The sequence below is a fragment of the Nerophis lumbriciformis genome, linkage group LG13 (genome assembly GCF_033978685.3).
Source record: "Nerophis lumbriciformis linkage group LG13, RoL_Nlum_v2.1, whole genome shotgun sequence".
Classification (NCBI taxonomy): Eukaryota; Metazoa; Chordata; class Actinopteri; order Syngnathiformes; family Syngnathidae; genus Nerophis; species Nerophis lumbriciformis.
Genome location: NC_084560.2, coordinates 34758542 through 34770219, shown reverse-complemented (window position 1 = coordinate 34770219; position 11678 = coordinate 34758542). Strand labels below are relative to the sequence as shown.

Below are 11678 nucleotides of genomic sequence, written 5' to 3'. Positions count from 1 at the left end.
TATGTTTGGCCCCAGAGGGCTGCTTCTAACAGTGAAAAGACAAATTAAAAAAAAACAAAAATAAATTGTAATTTTTATGTATTTTTTTTTTAACTTGGGACTTCCCGCGGGCCGGATTTTGGACGCTGGTGGACTTGGGGACTCCTGAGCTAGCAGCTAACGATGTCTCCTCATAAGTGTAAGTCGGTCCCTTCATGGAGCCCAACAAAGACGTCATGTGATCTCTTACTGCCTCTTTGAACAGGAAGGAGCAGAGGAAGCAGCAAGGGGCGCCCGCGGAAGTTTGGACGTTCTTGGCCATCATACGCCGGGACCTCTCGCTGGGTCCGAGTCCTGCCGTCCGTCCTGGTCCCGCCTTTGCGATCCTCTACGGGAGGCAGACCATGACCGTGGACTTCACGCATGGACGGAGCCTGAAAAGTCAATCAGGTGCGCTGTTAGGACCTTTAATGTGTCTTTACTCACCAACGGGACCTTTGATGGATGTTTAAAATCAATAGAGTTCCTGCTCTGACGTAGCTTATTTAAGAGTGGTTGAATATTTGCACGTGATACGACTTTTGACCTCACCCAGCACAGCCATTTTGTCTTGCTTAACATCAATAGGGTCCTTGTTCTTGCTAAGAGATTGGTTGTAAATTGGCAAAAAGTGTCTGTCTTGTTTAAAATCAACAGGGTTCTCGCTCCCACGTTTTTGGAAGACTGAGTGTTATTTTTCGAACTGAGAAGACAAGTTGCGTGGTATCAAGGATACGTTTGACCTCATCTACTAGAGGCATGCGATATTGAGTACTAATTAAAATCAATAGGAGTCTTGCTCTGATGCAGAACAAAAAGATACAATAGTAATATCAGAATGTTTTAAGACAAGTGAAGAGAAAACGTGTTCCCACCAATGTGGCTGGCGCTACCATGGCTAGGTTAGTCTCTGGTATCATTAAAATCAATAGAGTTCTTGCTAGAACACATAGTGATGATCCTCTATGTGTCACGGGCGCTTGTACACACAGAGATCCCGGATGCCTGACTCCTTGCGTCAGGTGTCATTTAAAATCAATAGGTTTCTTGCTTTGGCAAAAAAAAAAAAAAAAAAAAATTGATAATGCCAGACGGTTTTATAAAGTCCAATGTAAAAGTTGCCAGAGGTTGAGCGGTATCAAGACAATCTGAAAGTGTTTGCTGTAAAATTAAAACTATCTTGTTGAAAATCAACAGGGTTCTTGCTCGATCAGAATAACAACAACAGAGGTGAAAATTTGACTTCCAGTGAGTGGACGCAGGCAGCAGGTCGGAGAAGGCTCAGGAGGTCTCAGAGGAGGAAGAAGAACTTGGCCTGTGGGGTGGACATCATAACATATTATAGCATGTCGTAGCATGTTATAGTACTGTATTTTTCGGACTGTAAGTCGCAGTTTTTTTCATAGTTTGGGCGGGGGTGCGACTTATACTCAGGAGCGACTTATGTGTGAAATTATTAACACATTACCGTAAAATATCAAATAATATTATTTAGCTCATTCACGTAAGAGACTAGACATATAAGATTTCATGGGATTTAGCGATTAGGAGTGACAGATTGTTTGGTAAACGTATAGCATGTTCTATATGTTATAGTTATTTGAATTACTCTTACCATAATATGTTACGTTAACATACCAGGCATGTTCTCAGTTGGTTATTTATGCCTCATATAACGTACACTTATTCAGCCTGTTGTTCACTATTATTTATTTATTTTAAATTGCCTTTCAAATGTCTATTCTTGGTGTTGGCTTTTATCAAATAAATTTCCCCCAAAAATGCTCCAGTGCGACTTATATATGTTTTTTTCCTTCTTTATTATGCATTTTCAGCCGGTGCGACTTATACTCCGGAGCGACTTATAGTCCGAAAAATACGGTATATCGTAGCATATTATATGGCGTGTCATCGCATATCTTAGCATGTCGTAGCATATAATAGCATATTGTAGCATATGATAGCATGTTGTTGCATAATATAGTATATCGTATCATATATTAGCATAATATGGCATGCCGTAGCATATGATAGCATATCTTAGCATGTCGTAGCATATTATAGTATATCGTAGCATATTTTATAGCATGTCATAGCATAGCTTAGCATGTTGTAGCATATAATAGCATGCCATAGCATATTATAGTATATTGTATCATATAGTGGCATATTATAGCATGCCATAGCATATTATGGTATATTGTATCATATAGTAGTATATTATATCATGCCATAGCATATTATGGTATATTGTATCTAGAGATGTCCGATAATATCGGCCGATAAATGCTTTAAATTGTAATATCGGAAATGATCGGTATCGTTTTTTTTATTATCGGTATCGTTTTTGTTGTTGTTGTTGTTGTTTTTTTGTTGTTTTTTAAATCAGCATAAAAAACACAAGATACACTTACAATTAGTGCACCAACCCAAAAACCCCATTTACACTCATTCACACAAAAGGGTTGTTTCTCTCTGTTATTAATATTCTGGTTCCTACATTATATATCAATATATATCAATACAGTCTGCAAGGGATACAGTCCGTAAGCACACATGATTGTGCGTGCTGCTGGTCCACTAATAGTACTAAGCTTTAACAGTTAATTTTACTCATTTTCATTAATTACTAGTTTCTATGTAACTGTTTTTATATTGTTTTACTTTCTTTTTTAGTCAAGAAAATGTTTTTAATTTATTTATCTTATTTTATTTTATTAATTTAAAAAAAAAAAGGACCTTATCTTCACCATACCTGGTTGTCCAAATTAGGCATAATAATGTGTTAATTCCACGACTGTATATATCGGTATCGGTTGATATTGGTATCGGTTGATTTCGATATGGGTAATTAAGATTTGGACAATATCGGAATATCGGATATCGGCAAAAAGCCATTATCGGACATCCCTAATTGTATCATATAGTAGCATATTAGAGTATATTGTATCATCTCAACATTACAGCATGCCGTAGCATATTATGGTATATTGCATTATATAGTAGCATATTATAGCATGCCGTAGCATATGATAGTATATCGTAGAATATTATATAGCATGTCATAGCATATTAGCATGTCGTAGCATATTATAGCATGCCTTAGCATATTATAGTATATTGTATCATATAGTAGCATAGTATAGCATGCCGTAGCATATGAGCATGTCGTAGCATATTATAGCATGTTGTTGCATAATATTGTATATCGTATCATATAGTAGCATTTTATGGCATGCCGTAGCATATGATAGCATATCTTAGCATGTCGTAGCATATTATAGTATAGCGTAGCATATTATATAGCATGTCATAACATATCTTAGCATGCCGTAGCTTATTATATGTTGTATCATATAGTAGCATATTATAGCATGCTGTAGCATATGATAGCACATAATAGCAATTTGTAGCATATCAGGGTATTTTATAGCATGTCGTAGCATATCGTAGCATATCAAAGCATTTTGTAGCATATTATATAGTATCGTATAATATAATGGCATATTATATATAGCATGCCATAGCAAATCTTAGCATATCGTAGCATATCATAGCATGCCGTAGCATATAATATAGCACATAATAGCATTTCGTAGCATATCAAAGCATGCCGTAGTTTATTAAAGTATATTATAATTCGGGATGTCCGATATTCCGATATTGTCCAACTTTTTAATTACCGATACCGATATCAACCAATACCGATATCAACCGATATATACAGTCGTGGAATTAACACATTATTATGCCTAATTTGGACAACCAGGTATGGTGAAGATAAGGCACTTTTGAAAAAAAATTATAAAATAAAATAAGATAAATAAATTAAAAACATTTTCTTGAATAAAAAAGAAAGTAAAACAATATAAAAACAGTTACATTGAAACTAGTAATTAATTAAAATTAGTAAAATTAACTGTTAAAGGTTAGTACTATTAGTGCACCAGCAGCACGCACAATCATGTGTGCTTACGGACTGTATCCCTTGCAGACTGTTTTGATATATATTGATATATAATGTAGGAACCAGAATATTAATAACAGAAAGAAACAACCCTTTTGTGTGAATGAGTGTAAATGGGGGAGAAAGGTTTTTTGGGTTGGTGCACTAATTGTAAGTGTATCTTGTGTTATTTATGTTGATTTAATAAAATAAATAAATTTAAAAAACGATACCGATAAAAAAAAAAACAGATATCGATAATTTCCGATATTACATTTTAACGCGTTTATCGGCCGATAATATCGACAGGCCGATATTTTTGGACATCTCTAATTATAATATTTTGTAGCGCATTGTTGCAGATCATAGCATGTCGTAGCATATCATAACATACCGTATCATATCATAGCATTTCGTAGCATAGCATATCGTAGCATATGGAAGTATATCAAAGTATATTATAGTATTTTGTAGCATGTCGTATAACTGCATGCCATATTATATAATATCATATCACAGCATTTCGTATCAAAATAGCAAATTATAGCATGGTGTAGCATATTTTAGTGTATGAGCCTCTCGTAGAATATTGTAGTGTGTCACATCATATTATAGCATGGTTTAGCCTATCAAAGCATGTCGTAGCATATAATAGCACATCATAGCATTTTGTAGCATATCATCCATCTATTTTCTATAAGCATATCATAACATCGTGAAATATTAAAGCATGTCGTAGCATATTATAGCGTACCATAGGATGTCATACTATACAATAAATAGCATTTTATGGCATATATCATGTCATATATCATATTCATCCATCCGTCCATTTTCTACCGCTTGTTCCTTTTTTGAGGTCGCAGGGGGGTCATATATGTCATATATAATTTCATATATCATATATATATATTTATATATCATATCATATATCATATATATATATATATATCATATCATATATCATTATATATCATCATGTATCATATCATATCATCAAGGCAAAGTTTTTGCCGCATTACTGAAGCGCATGCTCATTTATCTTACGGTCTTCAATGGGGGAAGTTTGCAGGTGTTCTCTTGGACCTTCAGGGCTATGTAGATTATTCCTCTGGCAGGATTCAGGACTCTCTTCAGGAGTCACTGTCACATGGTCCATTATCCATGATGGCGGACTACTAGTAACCCTGGGTATCTGAAGGAGCACATCCAGACGGACCCTCCTGTTGTTCTCCTTCTGACCTGCGGAGGAACTCTTCTTTTGAAGCTTTGTGAAAATGATTTATTTTTTGCTGATTTACCTTCAGGTGGATTCTCCTGGTCCAGATGGGCAGGGACTCCCTGAGGGTCCGTGTCACTCAGGAACTCTGGACTGTGCTGAAGTTTAATGTGAGGGTGACAATGGCGGCCAAGTGGAGGTAAGATGGGCGGGGCAAGTCGGGCAGTCGTCGACTAGAAGGGAAGCACAAATCCAATAGCATTAAAAAAAATAGCTCTAATAATGACAACAAAAACATGCGTTTTGGGGTTTTTGTAAACAAATATGGCGTTGCGTGTGGGGGACATTTCATGAGGTATTTGCACCAAATTTGCAACAATTACACCACACGGAAAGAGAAAAAACCCATCACGCTTCAACACATCACTGTGATTTAAAAGCCATTAAAGACGTCATTAGACCGTGCAGGTGTACCTACCAATGTGCTACCACACACTGACCGCTCCGTCACCTGACTCAAAATGGCCGCTGTCCGCTCTCCCAGCGTCACTGCGCGTCGATCCACTTCTTGAGCGTTCGCCCTCTTCCTGTGAGCGGGCAGCGGCCCAGGCGGGCTCGCCAGCGTCACCAAGTCCTGCGCACAGAGCTTTAGAGTAGTCCGAGTGAAGGCGAAGTGTGATGACTTTTACCCGGGAGTAGAGGACAAGGGCCCCCCTGCGAGTGCTGTAGGTCTTTGGGATGCTTGACTCCTCGCTCCTTAGAAAACTGCCGCTGGCGGTCAGACGCAGCAAAGCATCCTGGGACTTCCAGATGTAGTAATCCTGCAGCAGTAGTAATCCTATTGTTACACCTTCATAACTTTATAGTTGTTGTAGGAATGAAATAAAACAACCTTTAGAATGACTTATTTATCAATATTATTTCACTCTTTCTCATTATTTATTATTTTATTACTCTTTGAGTTGTATTATTTTGTGAAGAGGCTTTGGATATTTCTTATTGCCAAGAGCTCAAACCACTCGTAAACGTTTTTGTGTGTCTGTATGCGGAGTACATACTTGCCAACCCTCCCGGATTTTCCGGGAGACTCCCGAAATTCAGTGCCTCTCCCGAAAACCTCCCGGGACAAATTTTCTCCCGAAAATCTCCCGAAATTCAGGCGGAGCTGGAGGCCACGCCCCCTCCAGCTACCGTAAAGCAGTTCGTCTGCCGTAAACAGCAATGTTGTGACACTCTTAAACAGGACAATACTGCCATCTACTGTACATGCATATGTGACAATAACATCTAGGGCTTTTAGAGAATGCACAACTGCACACACAACAAGGAGACGAAGCAAAATGCATCATCAGAGAGGGTGTTCAGCATGGTTAGCAAAATAGTGACAGAGAATAGAACAAGGATGGACAATTCAACCCTTAACTCAACAATGAGTAGATGAGTGTAATGTGTGTGTATATGTGTAAATAAATGAACACTGGAATTCAAGTATTTCTCTTATTTATATGTATATATGGGACGGCGTGGCGCAGTGGAAGAGTGGCCGTGCGCAACCCGAGGGTCCCTGGTTCAATCCCCACCTAGTACCAACCTCGTCATGTCCGTTGTGTCCTGAGCAAGACACTTCACCCTTGCTCCTGATGGGTGCTGGTTAGCGCCTTGCATGGCAGCTCCCTCCATCAGTGTGTGAATGTGTGTGTGAATGGGTAAATGTGGAAGTAGTGTCAAAGCGCTTTGAGTACCTTGAAGGTAGAAAAGCGCTATACAAGTACAACCCATTTATTTATCATTTATATATATATATATATATATATATATATATATATATATATATATATATATATATATATCAGTGTTTCCCACACATTCATTTATTTGTGGCGGCCCGCCACGAAAGAATTACGTCCGCCACGAAAGAATTTTTCGGCTTTTGACTTGCTCGACCGCTCATAAAAGCAATGGGACTGTGAATGTTGCTTGTAGTTACACCTCCGGTGCAGTAGGTGGCGGTAGCCTACTATGCATTGTAACTCCGTCAATAGCACTTAATTCACCTGGTGGGCCAGAAGAAGAAGAAGAAGAAGAAGAAGAGGGACGGACGGACGGAATCAAAATACTCGCCGGCTACTTTTCATAATGATGGCGCTTCCTACGTTTCTACCTCAAACGTCCAAAAGCTGCTGAAAGCCTTGATCCAGGATGCCATGGGGAAAAAAACTTAAATGGTGCCTTTTGGCGACAGTTAGCAGCTTGGTGGCTCATAGCCGGCTAGCTAACACTTGCTAGCGTGGTAGCATTGCTTCATTTTTACAGGTGTTATAGGTAGATAGGTTATAGCTGCATCGCTCGCGGCTCGTCATATATTTAACGTTAATCCGCGATTTCACCGAGCGTTTCACTGACGGTGAGCAGCCTGACGCTGCTTCATGCACGCAGTAACAGTCACGTGTTTTCATACCGACGAGCTAACGTGTCCAGGTTATAACCCTGTTGTCAATAAACACACATGGACTGAAGCTAAATTGTCCACTGTCCACTGCAGCATGTGAATGCAATGAAAAGAATAAAATCTGAGCCAACCAGCTGTTAAAATGTTGTCCAGGTTAATGTTTTGGCCATTAAAGGCCCTTCATTTCAAGATTTCAACTGTGATCGGGCTTTAAACAGGTGGCTGACCTGTTCAGATGAGTATAACTGCTACTGGTCAAATAATGTGAAATAGCATTTAATTTTACATGTATGCAATGCCATTTAAATGTAATTATAGATAATAATAATAATAATTACTGTGTAGTGTTGTAAATAGTCAACGGGAAGAATTTTAGTAAGATATAAGCCATGAGCACTACACAGCCAGAAAAAAACCTAGGCAGGACAAGTAAAAATATTGGGGCAAGTAGATTTGAGAAGTCGGGCAAGTAGAAAAAAACCTTAACGTTGAACCCTGCATGTGTTGAGCTGCTGCCGCTTAAGGTTAGACGGCACTGTACATAGAGCGGTTCTGCTCGTTAGTAATAAATTCTAATGTTGGATGTTCACTCCTTCACACAGATGAGTATAGACAAATATTTTCAACGGCCGAAAAGGGCTCGACTTGGAGAGGAGGTAGGCCTACAGTCCGGACCACAGGTGCGACCTGTTCAGCAGCAGCAGCAGGAGGAGGAGGAGGAGGAGGAGGAGGTTGACTGACTGTGGCAGGACACCTCTGCCTCTGTTTCACTTCATGTTGCTGGTAAATAATATGGTTGTAGTAGTAGGCTAAAGTTAAATTATTTAGTATTCACTAATTAAAGGGGCAGAGCTTTAAGAGACATTTTAGCTTTTATATTTTCTAAGATATATTTTTTGTAAGAACCACAATTAATAAATGTATTTCAGTGAATCACTAATTGTTCAAATCTGTATATAAATATGTACATAAAATGTTGTAATTATATTCCAACTCCGCGTTCTTCTTGGTCATCGCCGCTGCCGCCGCAACCCCCCCGACCACACCACCACAAATAGATGCCTGTCTTGTGGGAAACACTGTGTATATATATATATATATATATATATATATATATATGAAATACTTCATTTGGTGAATTCTAGCTGTAAATATACTCCTCTCCTCTTAACCACGCCCCCTCCCCACCTCCCGAAATCGGAGGTCTCAAGGTTGGCAAGTATGGCGGAGTAAAACTATGGAACAAACTGGACTTACGACACAAGCAATGCCAAACTATTAACTGATTTAAACTATTATACAAACATGGGGTCTGGTTCAAATATAGAGATGAGGGTCTTTAATTTGACCTGCTTCTATACTCTGTCTCAAAGTGTTAACATGTGCTCAATGTTTCCTTACCATTATTCCTTACCATTATTGCTATGTTGTCTATTACCATTATTGCTATGATGTCTATTACCATTGTTGGTATATGCATTATTCCTACATTGTTGATACAAATTATTGTTACAGTGTAATAATTATAGTTACCTGTGGTAATGCCACTATGATACAACATCTGTGTTATTATCCTTGAACAAAGTAAGAGCGAAACTCATGTGAATAATCACTGAATGGAGAACTGGGGGTGGGATTAAATAAGTTATTTTCTTCCCACTCCCTTTCAGGCAAAACTGGACAATAATGCACTATATTAATTTATATTATTATGTTTTGTCAACTTGTACTTCTTTATGTCATTGCCTGAAATAAATAAATAAATGAAAATGGAAGAAGGGGTCAAATTATTAATTATTAAACTTTGCTTCTTACTCATTTTCAGATGTGTTGAACATTGTCAATGTAACCACATGCTGTTCCTTAATGTAACAAATAAATCATAACTATAACCTAAGATCACCAAAAAAAAAGCTTTTCTCTTCTTGTCTGATAAAAAAAAATGTTGTTTGTAGCAAACATGGCGCCTGTTTTATAGTTGGCCAAACTCTCTTCATACAGGACTCTGCCAATTCATGTTTTTACAGAGTTCTCAAACTTTTTTCACCAAGTACCACCTCAGAAAACACTTAACTCTCCAAGTACAACCATAATGACCAAGATTGAAATACAGTAGCGTAGTAGTCCTAAGTATTCATTAAGTACCACCATAATGACCAACATTAAAATACAGTTGTGTAGTAGACCTAAGTATTCATTAAGTACCACCATAATGACCAACATTAAAATACAGTAGTGTAGTAGACCTAAGTATTCATTAAGTACCACCATAATGACCAACATTAAAATACAGTAGTGTAGTAGACCTAAGTATTCATTATGTACCACCATAATGACCAACATTAAAATACAGTTGTGTAGTAGACCTAAGTATTCATTAAGTACCACCATAATGACAACATTAAAATACAGTAGCGTAGTAGATCTAAGTATTCATTAAGTACCACCATAATGACCAACATTAAAATACAGTAGTGTAGTAGATCTAAGTATTCATTAAGTACTACCATAATGACCAACATTAAAATACAGTAGTGTAGTAGATCTAAGTATTCATTAAGTACCACCATAATACAACATTAAAGTACAGTAGTGTAGTAGGCCTAAGTATTCATTAAGTACCACCATAATGACCAACATTAAAATACAGTAGTGTAGTAGACCTAAGTATTCATTAAGTATCACCATAATGACCAACATTAAAATACAGTAGTGTAGTAGGCCTAAGTATTCATTAAAAACAAGGCAGAGATTTTATTTAACAACTATATTTAATGTTTTAGCCACTGTAGCATTACACACAGTTTGAACAGTAAGACTGTGTTTGAATATTTAATCAAGTGATTCTTTGGCGTACCACTAAATTGTAAAGTAGCATTTTGAGTGGCGTACCCGCGGCGTGAAGCAGACGTCCAGGCGGCCATGGTCGCTGCGTGCGCTCGTCTCGACCACGCGGCCACACCCCCGACTCAGCGCAGATAAATCCTTCATGATGTTACTTCCTTGTCTGAAGGAGACCTCCCAGGTGTGTGGAACATTCTCCCTGGTTAGGGAGCTCCTTGCTGGACTTGAGGAGTCCAACAAAGTCTTCCAAAGACAAGGACGTACCTGCGGACTCCTTTGAGTTCTCGTTGCTAGGCCGTGTGACTCAGTACTTTGTGTTTGCGTTGCCCCGACTGCAGCTGCTTGGATTAACACGCACACACATTTCAGAAGTGGAAAGTCCAGGATGTGTCCTCATAGTGAAAGGAAAAGTAGGACAGCTCTCACTCTTGGAAGATATTTTGTCAACTCATTTTTAAAGTTTCAGAACACGTATTTTCTTTAAACACACTGTACATTAGGGTTGTACGGTATACTGGTACAAGTATCGTATCGCGGTACTAATGAATCAAAAACGGTGCCATACTCTGTTTGAAAAGTACCGGTTCGCCATATTTTTTTTTTTTTACAGGCATGATGGCGCGTCGTCGTCACGTCATGACATTGCTGGTTTTACGAGCGGAGGAGCATGTTCGGCAGCGCACACACACTGAGTACTTACAAGCAGACGCAGTGTGTAGACAGAAAAGGGAGAATGGATGCACTTTGGTCTAAAAACTAAAGATAAAGGTGAAGTTATAACATTGAAACGCCCTCAGGAAGAGTTTTTGTGTATTTGGGATCTGCAAAATGTGAAATCAAACCACAGAGACGTGGTGGAGATATTTATTGAAGAATCTCGCCTTCCTTCATGCTTCCTCCATCGAGCTGGAATTAGCCCGATTTGCGTCGTTCCTCCCAGCTGTGACGTCAGTGGATATCTCCATATATGGTAGAGATTTACCCAGAGAGCTCTGCGCCAGTCCGCCATTGTAGTCCAAGTTCTTTCGTTTTTGTACTTGTTAGAGATGAGACCGTTCACATTTGAACCGATACGGTACCAATTCCCTGTAACTGTTAATCGATACCGGCATTGGCGTTGTTAGGCCTGTTTTAGAGGGGCTCTATTCTAATATTCTTAAGCCCCCCTAAATAATTTGGTGTTATATTTTATTTAAAAAAAA

At 38.4% G+C, this 11678-nt stretch overlaps 1 protein-coding gene across 1 annotated transcript; it reads right to left on the bottom strand.

The window, feature by feature from the left end:
• Positions 1-909: 909 nt before the first annotated feature.
• On the bottom strand, positions 910-10785 carry LOC133613408 (uncharacterized). The gene is made up of 6 exons (XM_061970931.2): positions 10525-10785; positions 5873-6004; positions 5662-5817; positions 5266-5416; positions 5012-5206; positions 910-1333 (listed from the first exon to the last, which is right to left on the bottom strand). The coding sequence occupies exons 1-6, from the start codon at positions 10621-10623 to the stop codon at positions 1209-1211; spliced, it is 858 nt and encodes a 285-aa protein (XP_061826915.2). The 5' UTR covers positions 10624-10785; the 3' UTR covers positions 910-1208.
• Between the last annotated feature and the right edge of the window lie 893 nt (positions 10786-11678).

Excerpts from the sequence above, each read along its gene's own strand:
- LOC133613408 (XM_061970931.2), bottom strand. The coding sequence starts at position 10,623 with ATGAAGGATTTATCTGCGCTGAGTCGGGGGTGTGGCCGCGTGGTCGAG. Across the intron at positions 5,818-5,872 it reads CCCTTGTCCTCTACTCCCGG|GACTTGGTGACGCTGGCGAG; the intron begins GTAAAAGTCATC and ends CTCTGTGCGCAG. Across the intron at positions 1,334-5,011 it reads AACTTCCCCCATTGAAGACC|GCCAAGTTCTTCTTCCTCCT; the intron begins GTAAGATAAATG and ends TCCACCCCACAG.